General features: G+C 37.7%; 1 protein-coding gene across 2 annotated transcripts in view; it reads right to left on the bottom strand.

Annotated features, from left to right (window-relative positions):
- The window catches only part of LOC106065009 (lachesin-like), a 219,050-nt gene that overhangs the window by 5,785 nt on the left and 190,852 nt on the right, over positions 1-22,413 (bottom strand). Inside the window, exons 3-6 of one of the 2 annotated variants that reach the window (XM_056018423.1) lie at positions 9,617-9,741; positions 7,841-7,861; positions 2,559-2,763; positions 576-728 (exon numbers count right to left, since the gene is read on the bottom strand). In XM_056018423.1, the coding sequence (XP_055874398.1) occupies positions 576-728; positions 2,559-2,763; positions 7,841-7,861; positions 9,617-9,741 (504 nt within the window). The remainder of the gene's footprint in view (positions 1-575; positions 729-2,558; positions 2,764-7,840; positions 7,862-9,616; positions 9,742-22,413) is intronic. The other variant, XM_056018424.1, reaches the window with a different exon arrangement.

Below are 22,413 nucleotides of genomic sequence, written 5' to 3'. Positions count from 1 at the left end.
ACTTATCATAATGAAGACTAGTGAAAGTACAAAATACCAAATACATTAAATTAATTAAAATGCACTTCAAATTTACGATTGTCCCTAGTGCTATTAGAGCGTTGAATGGGTTGCCTGAATCAGCCAGGAAAACCCGTCAATTGACAGAATTTAAGTCATTGATTAACAAAGCATGACTAGTGACTTCTGTATTTTATAAGGTAGGATTTTCGAGTGAATTTAGAGTACATTACTGTTTCTTATTAATTATAGTATTAAACCTACAATCTTAAAGTTTATACAATAAATTATACAATGAATATTTTAAAAAGTAGGCCTACCCCATTCAAGCATAAATATTTTATAATATACGACCAACCGCCTTTACTTTCCCAAACTGAAGCCAGGTAACCCATTAGATTTGGGTGTACACAGGAGTTTTCCAAGAATCCCGAAATTCAAAATTCCAGTCCTCATCGAGATTTGAGCCCGGGACCTCTAGGTTTGGAAATGTAGTGCCTAACCACTCTGCCACCACTCCCCACAATAAATATCAAAAGGCTATTTGTATATTTCCCTTTCAATCTTAATCTTACTTTCTTTGATATTACTTGTTCCTTTATGATTACGTTTGTACCACGTGACGTTGGGCTGTGGGATCCCAGTCACGTTACACACCAGCGTGGCAGTCTGCCCTTCTTCAAGGACGATCCTGTCAGACGACATCTGACTGACAATAGCCGGAGGAACTAGAAAGAAAAAAAAATGCAAAATTTAAGTGTACTTAAATATACAAATACAGAATACCACCAAAACGAAGTAAATAAATAATATAAATTCTAGGAGGAAATATTCCCGCTATTATACCATAGTGGAATAGTAATAAAAAGAGGAAGCAATGCCTGAGTTGTGTTTCAAAATAGCTTTTACTGGGTTATCTCTCTTTGATGATTTAATGCAAGTCCAGTTTTGTATCACAAAGCCAATGACACAAACGTGAACATTTAAAGAAGGATGAACATGGATGAAGAGTTATAAAGTTATACACCATAAAGAAGAGTTGCAGTAGATCAGCGGTTCTCAACATTTTAAGCACGGCGACCCCTTTTTTACAATCTCCCACTCTGCCTCGACCCCCCCCCCCTCAAACACACAAACACATACAGCAATAGAAGAGTAGACAATAACAATCCATATTTTTGATGGTCTTAGGCGACCCCTGGCAAATCGTCAATCGACCCCCAAGGGGGGGTCGCGACCCACAGGTTGAGAACCCCTGCAATAGATGGACAGAATGACGAAGAGTTGAAAGAAATAGACAGACTGACTGTTGTGATTGTTGTGAACTCATTACTGGGATTATACTTGACCCAGAACGTACTAGTAATACTTTCTTTTAATAACTCAAGAGACGCCAGAGATGACTTAACAACACAAATATAACTTTCATCAAAGTAAATCAGGGTATCTGTAGCTGAAGACAATACATCAAACTTTAACTAAATGAATATACACATAAAAATTGACTTCTAATATTACTCATATCGTACCGCTAGGCTCCATAACTCAGGCCTGGTCGTGCGGTTTGCGCACTGGACTGTCGTTCGGATTTATCGACGGTCAAGGGTTCAAACCCTGCCCGCTCCCATCCCCCGTCGTCCTGCTGGAGGTTTGGACTAGGAAGTAAACTATCTTCAACTCTGAAGGAACATCCGAAACATGTAGTAAAGTAAAAACAAAACTCAAGGGCCGTCACCCCAGTTTACCTAGTCAACCAATGAAATAATAATAAATAAAATAAATAAACATAGAAATCCTCCCATCTTACAACCAAGGTTCTATAAAGTGTTGTCCACAATGGTCTATACCAGTGATGCCCAACGTAATTCGACTTGCGGGCCATTTCACTTTCCGACACTCGTGTCGCGGGCCACATGACCGAAAAAAGTATTAGAAGCCTCTGGATCTAGTAGCCTACTTACATTAATTAATGGGGTGTCTGAAATTTATCTTTCTTTTTTACGCGCCTCCTCTTAAAATGCGAGCGACATTGTAGCCAGCTTACCAACGAATCATTTTCTTCTTTTGCTTCTCCTCCAATCTCTTGGCGTAGTTTAACAATTTTTTTTTTATCTGAGACTCAAACCAAGAAGGACAACATATTTGTTTTATAATGCCGTTTATATGTGGTTCTTTTCTAAAACAGCCAAACTTTCTTTATAAATCAAATATGTTGGCTTATTATCACGTTTCACACAAAAAATTAAAGATCCGTTCAACTTTTCCTGGTATATTCTAAATTCAGAGTTTCTTCAGGTCTACCATTACATAACGTATAGGTACTAATGTTAAAGTCCATGTACCAATCCATCAGAGAAAAAGAGAGGCCCTAACGTACTTCAAGATACTTTTCAACTTTAAAAAAAGGGGGGCGATTTTCTACACTTTGTGTCGACGTTTCTGCGGGCCGGATGAAACCACGTCGCGGGCCATATCTGGCCCGCGGGCCGTATTTTGGGCATCACTGACTCTATACAAACACAATCACCACACTGACGAGGGATGAGACAATACGTCACCTTTGACATCCAAGAAAACTTTCTTGGTCTGCACAGGGCTAGTGTTGATCCTGCACTCGTAGTAGCCAGTGTCGTTGTGGCGGATGTTTCGGATGAGGAGGTTCCATATACTGATGTAAGGGCGCTCCACGCTCATCCTCTGGTCGTCCATGAGGCGCCGGTCGCCCATACTAATCACCGTCTTTTTAGGGCTGATCCATATGACCTGTGGGGGGAAATGGCCAGAGGATTGAAACAAATGGTACAAAGAAAGAGTGTTGCTTTTGGGGGTGTTTTTTTTTTTAACTAAAGATTTGGATCACTTGGGCTGCACTAGAGACTGACAGCACATTTACCTTGTAGACATAGCGTGATGCTAACGCGGCTTCACAGAACACACTAATACCCCCCCCACACACACACACACACTCCTTTCCCTCCTTAGTAATGGCCATACCTTGAACTCTTATCAATGTGGGGGGGGGGGGGACGTAGATATCAACAAACCTAGAAATGGACTCAGCTGATGAATCCTAAAAATGCCCTTGGCTAGATTTGACATGTTAAAACTTAGCAAGAACAATTTAAAGAACTTGATACATTAATTGTTCGCGTGGTCGTTTTGTATAGTGTGTTTATGTTTTTATACTAGAATATCACCCAGTGGAAAAAAAATGTTGTTTTGTTTTTAAATGGCACAACCGAAAAAAAAAAACACGTAATTACGTGTACATAATTCTGTTTAATTAGTCTGTAGAAACACAAACATACTAGGAACATGTGTATATTTGATATGTGTAATCAGCATAATGGACCTCATTCACCAATCGTACATAAACACATTCAGCCTCGTCAAAATATTGTTAAGGCAATGAAAAAATACGTATCACGTGACAGCCACTATGGATTACATAATTTGTATAGAAGATATATAGAGTCACGTGGCTAAATGTTTGTTTACGATTGGTGAGTGAGGTCCATTTGACATCTGCATGTATGTTCCTATAGGCCTCTAGATATGTAGCACGTTTTTTTAAGTTGAAAGTTATATCTAATGGATGTAAATTAAACAAATAGTAAAATAATTAGAAATAGCGTGTTTATATTAAAAGTAAAATGATTCATTCCCGTAGTGTATATTTTGTAAAAAAAAAATAATAATAATAATAATACATGAAATTTGTTTAATAATTAAAAAATATCAGTAAACATACTCTATCCATCTAAATAAAAAAGTATAGAGTAAAATAAAGTAAAAGATTAACTCCCTTTTCCTCCTCTATATTACATAATATGGTACACAGAGCTATGAATAGTAAACAAGTATAATATATTAATGGCATCATGTTAGTACCATATAACACAAATAAGTACCAAGAACACCGTGCTAAGAAAGTGTTAGTACCAGGACCTTTTAGAATGATGCGACAGGAGTTGACAGACTAGAAGGTACTTACTTGACCTACTTTCTACTCCATTCACGTTAAAGGGAAACTCCGAAGGTTTTTCAAATTTGAGTTAGTGACATATTTAAATTCTGCGTGAAAAGTTGTAATAGTAAACATTTTACCATTTTGTATTTAAATGCTTAGAAACATTTATATTTAATAAATTAGTCAGTAAATTCTTGACATCTCAAAAAAAAAAAAAAACGGGGTTCTATGAGATTTTGTTTTTAGGTTAGGCATACGTCACTTCCCTCAACAATACTGAAAGGGAAACTAGATTTGACCCATCGTATCGCTTCATTCTTACAGTAGCTGTTAGGCTGTAAGTCTTAGTGACGGCCTAGTCAAGCGCTATGGTACACTTATATATAGATAGATAGATTTAAAAGCATAAGGACAACCAACTCGAGAAAAAAGAGTAACATTTTCGTCTAAGCCCCTCCCTGTCCCAAGAAGTAAAAAGACCGCAGGTCTGACTGATTCGAACAAACTGGTCAGTGTAAGGCTAGTCTAGACTATGTCAAGTCAGTCATGACAAGACAACCAAGCGATAGTGTTTGTTGGGTGTTGAGTGGTCAGGCGAGAAGATACACACTGCCGTGGTTAGTCAAGCATGTAAATCTCCTTTAACACGCATTTTTTCTTCTTTGCTTACAAGATCTAGATCTAACTGCATAGACAAAGATATATTTCTTTTAGGAGAATGTAAACGTTACTGTAATGGTTTTCCGTTATACAGTAAGTCAATAGATTAAAATTAAATTAATAGGCATGTGTGACGTCACATAGAAACCCGGTGAAAGTCTGACCGTTTTGGATGCGCAGGAAAATTACGTCAGAAAAATATATCAATTACTAAGTTATTATTGCAAATAAAAACAAAATAACAATATATTCATTATCTGTAGATCAAAACATATATTGTATCAAAAATTGTCAAAACCATCGGAGTTTCCCTTTAAGTCTCCGCCTGTAAGTAAATTTATTATGAATACTTGACCTACATCAATAGGCGCCAAACTGTCTGCTGTCCTACTCTTGGTCGTGACCAAACATTAGAGAAGGCCTCAACACTGACCTGCGACGTAGCAAACGGTGGGCATTTTAGACCAATAGCTCTTCGCCACGTCACAGGACCGACGTCACGACCTGTGACGTGACAACGATTTATTGGTCTAAACTTCTCACAGGTTACGACGTCACAACTCAAATGTCAGACCTTGTACAACGGTTGGTCTCGTTCTGACACGCGCTTCAGAGATAAAGTAGCAGAGGCGAAAAAAAAAAAAGCATGTAGACCTGGGTTGTCCAGCCCATTGGCTCGTGGGGGGCCGCATGAAATAATTCAAAACCATATTCACAAAGTTGTTGATAACCGAATGTTCACAAATTTCTAATAGAACACTGATGCCTAATAACATTTGAAATGTATGATCCATGCCATTACCTCGTAAAAAATATATATATATCTGAACATAATTACCATTTTAAGATATAAACAGCCCCAAACGGTACTATTTTCATTCGGGCAATAAAATAATATTGAATAATATTATTATTACGGTTTTTCATGCTAAAGGATATTCACGGTAATCTGTTCTTTGTTTCCAAAACAAAGTTCCCAAATATTATTATATGGTTTAAAACAAATGTATATCTTTACTTCAATAGCTCTTATAGCAGATACACAAAAAGGTTGCTATATAGGCTCTTGGTTACCATATAGCTTACATACATTGGCAGGCTTAAAAAGACAAGAGAATGAAAATTTAAAAAAAAATAATTCGACATTCTGAAAATAGTTACGGTTTTTTTTTTTTTTGCAATCTAAGGGAAGTAAGCAATATCATGTGTCGTCTGCCCCTGTACCCGGAATTACATTGGCCAGTGGCTGGACAATACCCAAGAAGCCCACACGCTTAACGATACCAGTGTTTTAAAAAGTAGGATCAGAAATGAGCAAGTATACAAAGTTCAAGGATGAAAAACGTAAGCACATGGACGATACAAGCAAATGCAAGGAAGGTTTAACTCTTTCTCTCCTAACTGACGATACCAGCGTTGATTCGATCAGAATGTGGTAAATAATTACGGAGAGAAAGAGTTAAAAAAGTTAAACTCTGAAAAATGAAGACTCAGAATTAGATTAAGTCACACAGTACAAGCATCGGCAAACACCCAGGCGCACACAGGCACATACGGGCAGACGTCACACGCCCACGCGAATAGCACATTAGGAAAGAAAGTCTGAGAAATATTTAGCACACCTGGACACAAATATTTCACAGCTCACAGCACCATGTACCACAAGAAGCACAGACGAAACTGACCAATCAGATCAATTCACGAATTCACTTCTGAATGTTCCAATCTAAGTTGATTAGCAGATTTGAACAGAGACAATAGACATGCATTCAGGAAACTTTACTGGGCCAAAGTAAATTATGCCTCTATAGCCAACAACATTGGCGTACAAGTCAATTAAAGCCTATTTTGCGTTAGTCTTTATCGATTGTTTATAGCTGAAGGCCTCGTGGCCCAAACCTCCTGTTCTATTTCACATTGGCCAAGCAAAGTTCCCTTTATGTTAGCACTATGTCTATTGTGTATATATATACAGTTGATTACCCTTGTAGTACAAAATCTTAGATTTGAATAGAAACAACCGATAATTTGAATAATCAGTAATTATTTTTTTTATTCAATTTATAAAACTGTACTATTCTATAACCTGAGCTTCCAAATGTCATGATATGATTCAGTCTCATCAAAGTGATTGAGCTCCCATAATCGCAGTCAAATTGAATTTTCATTTGGCTGGACCAGTAAATTAACTTATCTTATCTTATCTTAGCAGGTAAAAAAAAAAACCAACTATCGAAAGGTTACAGACTTCGAGAAAAAGTATTTAAAAAAACAGTTCATTGAAAGCAGCCACGGTGGCTACCTGGTTGTGTGATACGCACTTTGTGGTGTCGTCATGATAGCCCCCTGTCGTCCAGCAGGGCTTTTGGACTAGGGAGTGTGAATCTTTATTTTTAAAGAAACTTCCAACACTTGTAAAACAAAAACCTACTTTTGTGTTAAAAAAAAAAAAAGTGGACCAGATAAAGAAAGTCAAATCTAGGTTTGACAAGTTTTTCTTTTCTTTTCTTTTTTTTTTTTGGTTATTGCTTTTGACATCGTAGGGCTTTTTGCCTCTTTTCTTTCTCTCTTTTTGATTTACTTGCAAGCTAGAACAAGTAATTTAAGTGAAAGTCGGTTATCGTGTAGCATAGAATGACGTAGCTTGTGTACTCAAGTTTCGAAAAAAACAAAAAAAAAAAAAAGATCGGCATTAAAAAACATAAATGTTTAATGAAAATACAAATATATGAAATAATCCAAGGTTTACGTTACAAATTCTTAAATATCAATGTCTTATCAGCGTTTTAAAAAATGCTTATTTTATTTTTTTTATTCTACATTGTATTTTAATATACCATAGTAACTATATAGTATTTATATAAAATGTATATATACTATTTCCTTACTTAATTAAATGGCATTTCTAAAAATCTACTTTAAAAAAAGATTTTTACAAATTACAATCTTCGTATTTAAAAAAATGTGTAATACAAGACAAAAAGGGTTAGAGTTAGGTTAAAGGTTAGGGTTAAAGGTTAATTGGCATCAAGTACGTGAAATAAACATGTTTGGAAAAGAATAGACAAGACGAAGGTTTGATATAGGATCAGTATCACCAGACACACACACACACAGAGTTCAAACAACATTTCCCAGCATGCACTAAGTTAGACTATTCAACCAGACATTGTCTCGTGGCCTGCACTCCATTTCATATTTTTTATTTACCTGATATTCTGATTCAAAAACCTAAACGAATAAAAACATCGAAATAAATAGAAATAATAAAGTTAAAAATGACAAGACAGAAACATGTATCAAATAGTAAGAACCGATGGCTGGTGTAGTGCCCTTTGACCTAGCTAAAAATAAATAAAACGATTGCGCATGTCGGAGATGTCAAGACTTAAGGTTATTTAGAGTAATCTGCTCTGGTTTACATTTTTTTTTTAAATTTTACTCTACAATGCTAGAAAAAAGCGCCGAAAATTATGACATGATTTGTAGAAAAATGTATACCTTAGCAAAACTCTAGTATTATGTATACCAAATACATGGAAAACCTTGATATTTATGGATTTGTCTCCATTTTATGAAAATCTCCAGTATGACGTATATGGTTGCTTGAAGAGCAGGTCTAAAGTTAATGCATCTATTATCAATCATGCTTGTTTTGTTAAAAATAGTAACCTGAGTTTTAAGGTTAGACGTAATTTAGTTTTATTTGGAATTATGTCATCGGATCGCAAGGAATGTGTAACCACAGTTTGCTAACCCTGCATATATAACAGATTACATTTAACCAACGAATACCATACACTGAGATACATTTTTTTTCTTGCTTAGATTAAAAATGGTTCACATTATGTGAATAGTTCTGTTGTGTTGTTTTTACATGAGAAAAGAGTAGTTGTAATGTAATCACAACAAATTTCCATAAGGACCAAATACGCAGTGTTAGTCTTAGTTTAAAGATTAACTTAACAATGGTGCTTATCTTATCTTATCTTATCTTATATAATACAGACGTTACTTCAAAAAAAAAAAAAGATGATTACGTCCTACGCGTCATGCATTTAGTCATGCATATTAACCAATGGCAAGGACACTAAACTGAACTCGATTGTTGGCAACTTAATTTTTTTTTTTTTAAATGATCTACAAACGAAAAATCTTAGAAAATTTGCTAAAACATAAATTATGATATAACGTTTGAAAAAACACAACTTATGAACATTTTCTTTTGTCTGTACAACGAATACACCAAAAAGCTAGCTATTTACATCACTTCCGCCATAAATGAAAATCTCGTAGCACGAAATAATGTTGCTTTATATATATAAATATTTACTATATAATACATATATATTATAGTGCATGACATCACACATATCTAATATAGACCTAGGGGCAAAAAACATAGATGGGATTAGTGTTGAACAAATTTTAAAAGTAAAATGTAGTGACAGGAAACTTATATCTTATCTTACAAGTACAGATAAGATATTTAGTGGGGCACAATATTTATTATAAATTAATTATACGTTTTAATGATACTAAAAACAAATGGTGAAGGAGACATAGGTGTATTCATCATATGAATTAGAGGGGTGATCCTAAGTACATACATCTATTGCAGTGTTTCCCAAACTGCGTTCCGCGGAACCCTTGTGTTCCGCGAGGCCTGAGTAGGTTTTCCACCAACTACTGGAACAATTAAGTGGTAGGACACCATGTGAATAAAAATATTTCAAAAACAAACAAACAAACAAATAAGTAAAATGTTCCGCTAAATACTCAGAATGCGCGAAGTGTTCCGTTAAAGAAAAAAGTTTGGGAATCACTGATCTATTGGCTCTAAAATACGTGTTCGTTATAACATAGGGTGGGGGTCAGTGTGTAGCTACAGTGGACAGTCTTCTGTGTGTGACGGACGGAGCGTGCAGAGAGAGAGAGGGCTAATATTAGAGTTAAAGGAAACGGAAGAGTGAATATTTAACTGACCACTTGATCGCCCATGGACTGGACAGTGCAGGGCAGTGTGGCCCTTCCTCCCTCCACCACGGTCAGGTGTTCTGTGGTTGTGTTCAGCTTTGGGTGCATATTGGCTGCCGTCATTGTCACCGAAGCTGTAAAAGAGAAAAAAAAATAAATTGTTAGATAATAATTACTATTTAATTAATTAATTTAATTAAGCAACGGACCTCATACACCAATCCTAAACAAACACCCTTGAGCCACGGGCTTCCCTATCTATTCCATACAGCTTACGGCCTAGTGCTATAAGAGCATGGAATGGGTTGCCCGAGCCAGCCAGGAAAACCATTGACTTGGCAGAATCTAAGTCATTGGTTAATATGCATGACTAAATGCATAACGCGTAGGACGTCATCATCTTCTTTTTTTGAAGTAACGTCTGTATTATATAAGATAAGATGATTCGAATCAAACATGGATATCACATGACCGTAATTTTGGTTGTTTTATCATTGATCATCACGTGACCATTCGTTTTTTTTTTTGGCGAATGAGGTCCATAGTTTCAAAGAGCTTTATTTCTTTTTGAATAGCTTTTATCTAGCGCAGCTTTCATGCTTATAGCTTACCCTCACCCCCCCCCCCTCCAACTGGTAATTTTTGGACCAGTGTGGGGAGGGGGGTATATGGGAGAAGGTTTTCTGTGCTGTCTTTATGAGCTAAAAAACTAGAGTCGGGTGTCGAACCTCGAGCCCCTTTGACAGGTAGCCAAGCCAAGCCGAGCTGAAATGTACTGAGTCTCTCGGCTTGGACATCACGTTTTGAAAGAAAGGATTTGTGAACACTACTTTTGAACTGTCTGTAACTGGATAATTCCTCTTCTACTCATACGTAATAAAGGTGACACACAAAAAAAAGTGAATACACTAAAGCCCTCCACATTTTTTTTCGTATTTGTTTTTGCTATTGATATTTTACTTGTTGTCAATTGTGTTGTTTTGTAGTTTTGTGTTATTAAGTTTGTTTGATATTTGTTGTTTACTTGTTCTTATTGTTTTCTTGTATTTTGTATATAATTATTATATTTTTTATTTGTTGTTTTTATGTTTAGCTGATATTATCCTTTCGGAAGGTTTCTGTGAAGACCGGGATTTTAGCTTTAGAACCAAGGCTTATTGGGTTCCAATCTTGCGGGACAACATTACGATTGTGCAATAATTGTTGGATGTTTAGGACCCTTATCTAAATGTTGGGGAATGTATAGCAATTGGTCGTTATCTGTATGAATAAAAACAGATAAACTTTAAATAATCTGCCCAATCGATTGCAAGGTCTGAATGGGTTACTGTACTTACTTAATTAAATGAATTTTTATATATAAAACACAAAATCTCTTCCCGGTCCAGATGTAAAAGTAAAGTTTAGCGACACTACATAAAACTCTGAAATTTAATTTACAAATAAGAAAACAAAACCTAATAAGAAAACATTCAAAAAGACCATACCTCATTTACACAAGTTATAATGCTATTGTTATAGTTTGTTTTTCTCTCATTACAACGAATCAGTTTCACATAAAAATAACAATATAACATCTCTTATTCCGTTTTGCTAGGACAAAGTCGCACAAGTTCTCCTTCCCTACTGGCATTAGGAGATGGGAAAAAGTTGCCGAACTAGCCAGGAAATAATGACTTAACAGAGTTTAGGTTTCTTATTAACCTGTAAGACTAGACGAGGACATGGATACATGGATATATATATATATATATATATATATATATATATATATATATATATATATATATATATATATATATATATATATATATATATATATATATATATGGAGTGATCGTTAAATGAACTTGTGTGTTACCCGTGCTTGTAATCGTGCTAGTATTTGTAATCGTGTTCGCATTATCGTAGTCTGTGAATCGTGACCAGTCTGTACTGTGTTATTGTGTGTATCAGTCGTGTTTTATTGAAATAAAGCCTTGTTTCTAAGGTTATGAATTGACTTAGTATATTACAATTTATTTCAATAAAACCATTCTTAAATGGACAAGTTTTTGCGTCCCAATAGACTGGATGCTGATCCTAGTTCAACTAATGCTTCAGTTACATGGAAACATTGGATTTCTTGTTTTGACAGATTCGCAACGAAGGTAGGGGCTAGTGAAAGCGAACAGTTTGACCTGCTATGCAACTTTGTGTCTCCATCCTTATATCAGTATATTTCTACCTGTTCTAAATACTCAGAAGCAAAATCTATTCTTGAGAATTTATTTGTGAAGGCCCCTAATGAAACATTGGCCAGACATTTGCTTGCAACTTGCAAACAAGAAGTCGATCAAAGTCTTGATCAATTTGTACACAAGCTGAGAGTGATGGCCAGAGATTGTCAGTTCCGAGCTGTCAGTGCTGACAAAAATGAAGAGGACGCCATTCGCGATGCCTTTGTTAGCGGCATGCGTTCGAGTGTAATTAGACAGGGGCTACTTGAGAAAAGATCCCTTGACTTGAAAATGGCTTTAGATATTGCCAAGACACTCGACATGGCCCAAAAAGAATCCAGTTCGTTTAGTACTCCTTCTCAATTGGTAGAGTCAACTCTTTCGTCATCGGCAATCTCAACCGAAGAAATGGTGGACTCAGAAACAATCGCAACAGTGAGTACTAAATGTTTCTTTTGCGGAGGTAGTCGGCATCTCAGAGCGAAATGCCCTGCCAAAGACTGCATGTGTCATTCGTGCGGGAAAAATGGACATTTTTCGAAGGTTTGCAGGTCTCGCAACACTCCTATAACCAAAACAAAAGTCAAAACATCTCCTAGCCACGAGATTAAAAGACAATCTTGTAAAGATTGTAGCTGCATTAAGGACTCTACACATCTAACATCACTAATTGCTACTTCGTCTGTATCTGGTTTAACTAAATCAACAGTACACATCTCTGTAAATGGCGTGAACCTAAAAGCCCTAATTGATACTGGTAGCGGGGAAAGCTACATTTCTTCAAACATACCAAGAGAATACGATTGGTCAGTGACACGTTCAAAGCACAAAATTTCTATGGCGTCATCTCAACTGTCAAGCGTCACAAGAGGCCACATGTTTGCATCGCTAAAATACAAAGGGGAAGTTTACAATCAATTTAAACTTTCGTTACTAGATGAACTTTGCACTGATATAGTGCTTGGGTTAGATTTCCTCGCATTGCACAAAGAACTGATAATTCCATTCAAAGGTGGTCGACCTGCATTTCATGTTTGCTCGCTCAATGCTGTGAAGGTAGAGGCACCACAATTGTTTGCAAATTTATCCCCTGATTGCAGACCTATTGCTACTAAATCTCGTCGTTACTCCTTCCAAGACACACAATTTATTAAAGCTGAAGTTGAGAAATTGATACGAAACGGTATCATTGAACCTTCCAAATCACCTTGGAGAGCTCAAGTCCTTGTCACGACCAATGAGCGGCACAAAAAGCGAATGGTCGTTGATTATAGCCAAACTATAAATAGATTTACTTACCTGGACGCTTACCCCATGCCTAGAGTGGATGAAATGGTGAAGAAAATTTCCAGGTATGAAATCTTTAGCACATTGGATCTGGAGAGTGCTTATCACCAAATACCTATCCAACAGAGCGAAAAGAAATACACAGCCTTCGAAGCTTGTGGTAAACTCTACCAGTTTTGCAGAATACCCTTTGGGGTCACTAACGGTGTAGCTTGCTTCCAGAAAACCATAGACACTATTATAGAAAAAGAAAAGTTGTCTGACACGTTTGCCTATGTCGACAATGTAACAATATGTGGTACAGATGTAGACTCCCATAACAAAAATCTGTTGCATTTTCAGAAGGTAGCTCAGGAATACGGAATAACTTTCAACGAAAGTAAAAGTGTATTTGCTACTAAGAAGGTAAAGCTGCTTGGATATGAAATATCCAAAGGACATTTAAAGCCGGACCCTGATAGATTTCAAGCTCTGCGAGATTCGCCACCTCCAAAAGATCTGAAGTCTCAGAAAAGGATTGTAGGACTTTTGGCATATTATGCTCACTGGATACAAAATTTCTCCGACAAATTGTATCCTATAATGAAAAATCAAATTTTTCCTGTACCTACAGAAGTAAAAACAGCGTTGGAAGACTTGAAAGAAGAATTGCAGAAAGCAGCAATTTTCACCATAAAGTATGACCATCCTCTAATTGTGGAAACTGACGCTTCTGACATCGCAGTAGCTGCCACTTTAAATCAGGACGGAAGACCTATTGCATTCTTCTCTAGAACTCTTTCACCTAGTGAAAGGCATCAATCTGCCATAGAGAAAGAAGCAACTGCAATAATTGAAGCTATACGCAAATGGAAGCATTATTTGTGTTACAATTATTTTACCCTTATTACGGACCAGCGGTCTATTTCATACATATTTAAAGACACTCATGACAAGAAAATTAAAAACGATAAGATACAAAGGTGGAAATTGGAACTGGCAAGCTTCAAGTTTGATATACAGTATAGACCTGGGAACGCCAACACAGCAGCAGACACCTTGTCTAGAGGGCACTGTGCAACCATGACGAAACAAAGTAGCCTGAAGACGTACCATGACTACCTGTGTCATCCAGGTGTCACTAGACTTCTACATTATGTCAGGTCAAAGAACTTACCCTTCTCGGTTGAAGAGGTCAGGCAGACCATTCAACAATGCAGAACCTGCAATAGAATTAAACCGCAATTCTATAAGGAATTTGCAGGTACGCTCATCAAGGCCACACAGCCGTTTGAAAGAATAAGTGTTGACTTTAAAGGTCCTTTGCCATCAGCTACTCGCAACAAGTACTTGTTAACAATGATTGACGAATATTCGCGGTTTCCATTCGCTTTTCCCTGTCCTGATATGACATCTAAGACAGTAATAAAGTGCTTCGACCAGTTATTTTTCCTCTTTGGAACACCCAGTTACATCCACTCTGATCGTGGCTCATCATTTATGTCCACAGAAACTACAGAATATCTACATTCTAAGGGCTTAGCCACTAGCAGGACAACGCCCTATAACGCAAAAGGAAATGGTCAAATAGAAAAGCTGAATAAAACATTGTGGCAGGCTATTTTATTAGCATTGGACTCAGGGAAGTTGGAACTATCACAGTGGGAATCTGTGTTGCCCCAGGCACTTCACTCCATTCGATCATTACTGTGTACTTCTACTAATGAAACTCCACACGAACGGATCTTCAAATTCAACAGAAGATCGCCAACGGGAACATCCTTGCCTACTTGGCTACAGAACCCAGGCAAAGTATTACTAAAATCACCTGTAAGATCTTCAAAATTTGACCCATTGGTACAAGAGGTTGAACTTATTAGCTGCAACCCACAGTACGCCCATATACGATTTCCAAATGGCCGGGAGGAGACAGTGTCGCTTAGGCAGCTGGCGCCGAAGGAAAGTTCCACGAACGACTATTTCGAACCAGAGAACGGTATTCTGCCTCAAGAGGTCGGTGACTCTTTGGATCTCTCACCAGGGAGTCGCTACGTGCCTGAAACTATCAGTAATTCACAGAGTCCCACCCCAATGATGTACAACCAGCCAGAAGTCATCAGTGACTCACAGGGGAGCCACCCAATGCCAGAGGCCAATATTGACTCGAGTCCCGTACAGGACAGTTACGACTTGCAAGGAGAAAAGTCTACGCCAGAGATACCTCCGGATCCTTCCCTTCATACGCATGGCTATAACCTAAGACCCAGAAAGAAATGAAGGAGGGGTGAATGGAGTGATCGTTAAATGAACTTGTGTGTTACCCGTGCTTGTAATCGTGCTAGTATTTGTAATCGTGTTCGCATTATCGTAGTCTGTGAATCGTGACCAGTCTGTACTGTGTTATTGTGTGTATCAGTCGTGTTTTATTGAAATAAAGCCTTGTTTCTAAGGTTATGAATTGACTTAGTATATTACAATATATATGACGTAATTGTCTTCTGATAAGAAGGAACGTCTGTAGTTTATAAGATAAGAACGCCTGATATTAATAAGATAGTAAAGTTTCCCTTCCATGCCTTGCGGTCCATGAGGCAGATGATGTAAAGCAGGGGTTCTCAACTTGGGGGTCGATTGACGATTAGCCAGGGGTCGCCTAAGACCATCGAAAATGTGGATTGTTATTGTCTACTCTTCTATTGCTGTATGTGTGTGTGTGTGTGGGGGGGGGGGGTCGCGGCAGAGTGGTGGATTGTAAAAAGGGGTCAGCGAGCATAAAAGGTTGAGAACCGCTGATGTAAAGGTTATCTGTTTCAGTGGCCCACGGTTAACGAGGGTTTCATGTGGCCAGCATAACGACCAACCGTCTTTACTTTTCCCCAACTCATGTTAGGTACCCATTAGAGCTGGGTGAACTCAAGAGGAGCCCAAAGATCCCGAAATTAAAAATCCAAGTCTTCACCAGGATTCGAACCCGGGACCTTCAGTTCGGAATTCAAGCTCAGCCGCCGATACGTAACCGCTAAATCAACACATGAGATGTAATTAAATGTATTTAATATGTACATTTTAAACTCACTTCTCGTCCCACATGAAGAGAGCGAAAAAAAATAACAACCTTGACATTGATGTGTTAGTCATTCTTATAGTCACTTCTTGTAGCCCACCCCCTCCCTCGATCCGCTACTCCATGCCAAAAATGCATGCCTAATTGCATCTAAGGAAGTTTATCTCCTGTAGGTCTTCTTGGGTGTGTGTGTGTGGTGTTTGTGGTGGTGTGTTTTGTGTGTGTGGTGTGTTTTGTGTGTGTGTTGTTTGTGGTGGTGTGTTTTGTGTGTGTGGTATGTTTTGTGTGTGTTTGTGTGTTGTGTTTGAGTGGTGTGTGTGTCGTGTGCTTCTGTTTTTGCACGCGTGCTTTTTTTTGTGTTTTGTTTTTTTAAGATATGATTTAGTCTGTGTGTCTATGTTCACGTCTGCTGGGCGTGCTCTTCATCTCCCTCCCCCCCCCCCCCCCCCGCCAACCCTCTCCCCGTGTGCCCAAGTTCTTACTTAAAATAAATTAAATCACTGAATACGAGTTATGTCCCCTGGAAATGAATAAAATATGAACCTCCCAGCGCCACGGGGTTGAATTCTCACTTCTCATATTTAGCCAATCGCGACGTTAATTGAATTTTCTTCTTCTCGCCTCGCCTGGCTTTCACAACGAGGCAGGAATGGGGCAGACAATCCAGTAAAAACAAATGGTGGGTGTCCATATTTTATTATCTGCCCTTCTTTTTTTTTCTTTCCTGTTACAAATCGTTGAACATAAGTCATTATTTATGAAATCAAAGGGCGAAATCTACAAGTTTTGTCTGTGTGCATGTTTTGATATTTGTTTTCTTCATCATAAAGTATTTTTTTTTAGATTTCGTATAGCTTTGGGGACTCATCAAAACATTAAGAAAGAAGAACAGACATCAAATAGAGCAGTGAGATTCATAACAACCGAATCTAGCACCAATGTTTATTAAGTGCACCATTTTTGAACGCACGTTCTTTGTGTTGCCTTGCTTGTAAGCTTATGGAGTGGTTTTGTTATTATGCTGATGTAACGTCGTGTGTTTGAGAATCTTCTGTGTTCCCCTGTTTAGGGTGAGTTAGTTATGGGATTATCAAGATTTACATTGGAGTTTATTATCGGCAGTGTGTCAGTGTGGAACGTACTATTGTGTGGCGTTGTGTGATAGCAAGGTGCAGAATTATTGTTTAATTACTATAACCACAATATTCGAATATTTTGGACTCAATGTCATTACTCCATCAAATGTCATTATTACTTATATTCATGTCATTAAACAGTTAACATTGTTAACAGTGAGTCAATTATTTATTGTGAGCACGAAGGTGCCTGGTTGAACGTCAGGGGCCCGGGCAAACGAGCTAAGGCTTTAACACAACCCTGACAATCCACACTTCATTAGAGTAACACCTTTAGCATGGATTTATAAGTATAATTCTCTACCACAAATTAATATGCCGCATAGGTAACAAAGATGTTAATATAGTTTAATCATAACAAGGTAGAATGTTGAAATATGAAAAATGAATAGTTCTGTTAGAACGTAGAAAATAATTGCGGAGATAGAGAGTTAAAATTATAAATATTCAAATGTGTTGTTTTGCAATTTAAGCAAGTCTCTGGCGCTGTATTAGTACATCTCCGTAACTTGATGCCCTAATTGGATTGATTTCAACTCTGCATGTGAAATACAGGTATACAAATATATCACAGCAGTGATGCCCAAAATATGACCCTCCAAAACGTCATCACAAAGTGTAGAAATCTCCCCCCCCCCTTTTTTTTTCCAAAAAGGTTGAAAAATGTATTTTACTTACGTTAGAGCCCCTGAGTTTTTGTCTGATGGCTTGGTACCATGACATTTAATATTTGTGCGCTTACGAAATGGGAAATAATTAGAGCCGAAGAAACTGCGAGTGGACTCTGAATGTAGAATCTACCAGTTTGTGGAACATGATAGTCAACCAACGTGTTTGTTTTATACAGAAAGTAAGGCTGTTTAAAAAAAAAAAAAACAATAACAACATATAAACGGCATTATAAATCAAAATTTGGCGGCATTCTGGGTTTGAACCGCGAATAAAAATAGTGTTAAACTACGCTTACAGTTTGGATGTTTGATGGAAATATTTACCAAAAAGAGACAAGAAAATGAGTCGTTGGTAAAGATAGTTAAAATGTTGCTTACATTTTAATTAGAGAAATGAAGCAGCTTTCCATCGCGTTAAAAAAAGATAACTTCCACTATCCCATTAATGAATCTAAGTAGGGGCTACTAGATCCACAAGTTTCTAATAAAATTGTTTCAGCTCAATTTCATTTCGTTTTTGAACATTTTCGGTCATGTGGCCCGCGACACGAGTGTCGAAATTAAAATGGTCTGGTTGTTTCATGTGGTTGGGCATCACTGTATTTAGGTCATTCAGTGCAACGTGTAATCACTGTAATGAATGCGGTTTTTAATTTTTGCATAAATTCCAGTTTACATTCATTTTTATTTAATTAAAATAAACAGTTTGAAATATTTAGTAATACTGACATAAAGATATTGATACACAGTGAAATAAAGTATTATAGATAATTAGATTATCGTAAATAAAGTGCGAAGTCCCGTTTCTACTTCCGGTGTACCAATGATTAGTTTCCAATGATTTACTTCCCTTGTCTGCCATCTCACTTGTCGCTATGACCGTTTCCCAGTTCATGATGCTCTCCCCTTCCCCCTTTTTTTTCCCCCTCGCGTCTGTCTTTCATGCTTGATTAGTCCCTGGCGACACCAATTAGCTCTCGTGCACGCTTGATTACTAACGTGAGCAAAGACCTGCCTCGCGCCAGTGAGTAGCACACAATGGCGTCCTGGGCGTCTGTTCACTTAATTTGGCTTGGCTGGTGTACAGGGTGGGGCAAGGTGGGGAAGTGAAGATGAGCCTTTTGGATGAGTTTGGTTTTAGTGATAAAACAATTGTCGAAGTTGAGCACGGAGATTTCGTTTTTTTTTCTCAAAATATTATTTTTTGTTTAGAAGTCCTCGGCTGCATGGCGGTCTGTCTGTCTTTCGGTTCGTCAGTCCATTAAATCTAATAAAAATAGACTTTCGCTTTCATTTCTGAATGCGTAACTTTGTAAATATGCACAAACATAAAAACCATTTTTAAAACATGAAAAATAAAATAGTCTGAGATGCGATGTTCTGTGTTGTGCATACTACCATACACCTAAACATAAAATCGGAAACTAGATCTACGTCATTTTAGTAAATGAACATTATAAATGCCAAACCATGCCATTTTCTTTTCAATATTAAGTAAGCATTATATTAACCATCTTTATCGAGAGGAAAAAGGCAATTGATGTTAAGCAAATTATCCTTTTAACTTTCACAAAATGTACAAACGAAGTGGATAGAGTGTCTCATGTTTCTTCTGTGTGACTAATTGACTTGCGCTGAAAATTTTGATTATAGTGAGGAGGATTCGCGCAACACGTCGACCTCACTCTCTCGCCCTAAAGCTCATCCTTTTACAGACGCAAGATTTGGTCAAGACAAAGGGGGACAAATTTGGTTGCAGTGGATGACCAGAGACCCTCTGTGTGTCTTGTCCTGCTCTAGAGTGCTCCACAACACTGCGCTGGTCGTTGCCTTTCTGTACAGTTTCTTCTATAAATCTCTTTTAATAATAGTGTTACGATTCTCTCCTAATCAGGCCTTCTGCAAACACTACTTAACAACACAACAGAACATCTAACACAAGAACTTGACAACAAGAGCTTCGAGTAACAAAGTGGCGGTTTCATTACAAATACATCGACAGCCAATTCAAAACAGTTGGCTACATCAAATTCAAATGCTTTGCTACACTACAGAGCTGCCTAACTAAACATAACTAGTGTCTCTAGCTCGTACAGCTACATTGTCGAGGACTTACAAGGTACCACACAGTCCTTACTGCTTGCTGTCCTGGACTCGGCTTTCTATTGTTACACACTGTCTCTCGACCGTTAAGGCTCTTGATCACATGATCACAACACAGATCATACTTGCAGGTTATTAGCAGTATTGTCCCTTGTCTATCGACAGCCGTTGACCCGTTGCCCTGTGTGATTGGCCTGAGTGGTGTGTATCAGTAGGCTGCACCCTTAACCCTTTCAGTCCGCCACTGGAGTTACAACAATAGTATAGTATCAGAAATGTTAATTAAAGGTCAGGTTTTTAATTTCCAGTCAGGAATGAGCTTGCGTGTCACGTCGAGACCAAACGTCAAAGTACGCCTGAACACTGACCTCTGTCGATGCAACCTGTGGGCAGTGTAGACCAGTACATATCGTTGCCACGTCACAGGTCTGTACGACGTGGCAACGAGCTATTGGTCTACACTTCCCCCAGGCTGATCGCAGGTCAGTGTTGAAACCTTGTATAGCGATTAGCCTCGCTTAGATCTGACGTGTGAAGATGACATTTTCTTTGTTACTTTTTCATTTCAGCATTGCTCAAAGCTTTATTGTGATAAATGTCAAAGTTAACATTCCCGGGACTCGGTTTTCAATTTAAAATTAATAGCATCAATTATCGTCCATTTTGTATATTTAAATAAAAATCTGTTAAGCCAACTAAAGTGTATTAAACAAAAAAGAATTGAAAAAAACAAACAAACCCAGCAACAAATAGAGACCACTGGTGCAGCATGACGTGGCTTTTCGTTCCATCTCTAATAATAATAATATTGTTGAACTGTATTAACAATAGATGTAATCGTTTGGTACGACAGCACTACCAACAACGATTTCCTTGCGAACGCCGGTGTGGACAGTATAGAGCAGCGGTTCTCAACCTTTTAGGCTCGGCGACCCCTTTTTATAATCCAACACTGTGCTGCGACCCCCCCCCCCCACACACACACACAGCAATAGAAGAATAGACAAAATACAATCCATATTTTCGATGTGTCTTAGGTGACCCCTGGCAAATCGTCAATCGACCCTCCAAGGGGTCGCGACACACAGGTTGAGAACCTCTGATATAGAGGGACTTCTTATGGTTCGACAGTTAGGCTGGGCAGGACACGTATCTCGTATGGGAGTCGAACGCATACCAAAAGCAGTCTTTTTTTTTTTTTTTGGTGAGCTGAAGTGTGGTCGACATAACAGAGGTGCAACCAGCTTAGGCGCCATCTTGCTTTAACTAACACACATATATATATATATATATATATATATATATATAGCGCTTCTTTCATGCTTATAGCATGCATAGAGCGCTTTGGTCCAATCTCATTAGTGGACCAGTTGGGGGGGGGGGTATCTAGTAGTTGGTTTTAGGCGCTCTGTAAACACAACTCTGCCCGAGTCGGGTGTCGAACCTCGATCCCCCTTCTAGGTAGCCAAGCCAAGATCAAGCGCTCTTGGCCTCTCGACCACGCTTCCCACATAGAAGAGAGCGGCTGGAGGCCGAGGGATACACATTTGAGACCCGCTGCCCGAGGACAGACGTAGACTGCGAAAAGAAAATCTGTTTCGAACACCGGCGGACAAAGGTTACGCATGTGCTAGATGTTGAAAAATGTGTATGTCGCAGCTGGGGCTACTCGCCACGGGAAATACTGCATTCCTTATTAATCTTCGGACTCGAAGACAAGCCTTATTGTTATTACTATTACTATTACTGTTTACACGTGGGTCTGTAATAACAATAAACGATTGAAGCTTATATTTATGTATGTCTTCATATGTCTATAAGTGTGTACACAGTACATTAAAAAAATCATAACAGAAACAGTTCTCTAAAAACATTTTTGTAAGAAACAGTTCATTCAGTAAACAGTGCTTTAAAGAAACATTTAATTTAATCATTGCAGATACTGTTTATTTCAGAAAAAGGTTAAGTACAGAAACAGTTTATACACAAACGTTCCTTCAAGAAACATATGTATGAAGAAACAGCTCATTTCAGAAACAGTTCACTACACTTTATTACAGAAACAATTGATTTCAGAAACAGTTCAGTAAAGAACCAGCTCATTATAGAAACAGTTAATTACACAAACAGTTATTTGAAAAAACATATCTATTATTAAGAAACAGCTGATTACTGAAACAGTTTATCACAGTTTAATACATAAAAAAACAGCTCATTACAGAAACAATTAAGGACAGTTCATTTAAAAAACAGTTCATTACAGAAACATTTTAATAAAGAAAACCTTAATACAAGCTATAAATAAAATAACAAAATAGAATCACTGATAATAATTATATAGAGCTAC

The sequence above is a fragment of the Biomphalaria glabrata genome, chromosome 1, assembly GCF_947242115.1.
Source record: "Biomphalaria glabrata chromosome 1, xgBioGlab47.1, whole genome shotgun sequence".
NCBI classification, from domain to species: domain Eukaryota; kingdom Metazoa; phylum Mollusca; class Gastropoda; family Planorbidae; genus Biomphalaria; species Biomphalaria glabrata.
This window is presented reverse-complemented; position numbering and strand designations above follow the sequence as displayed.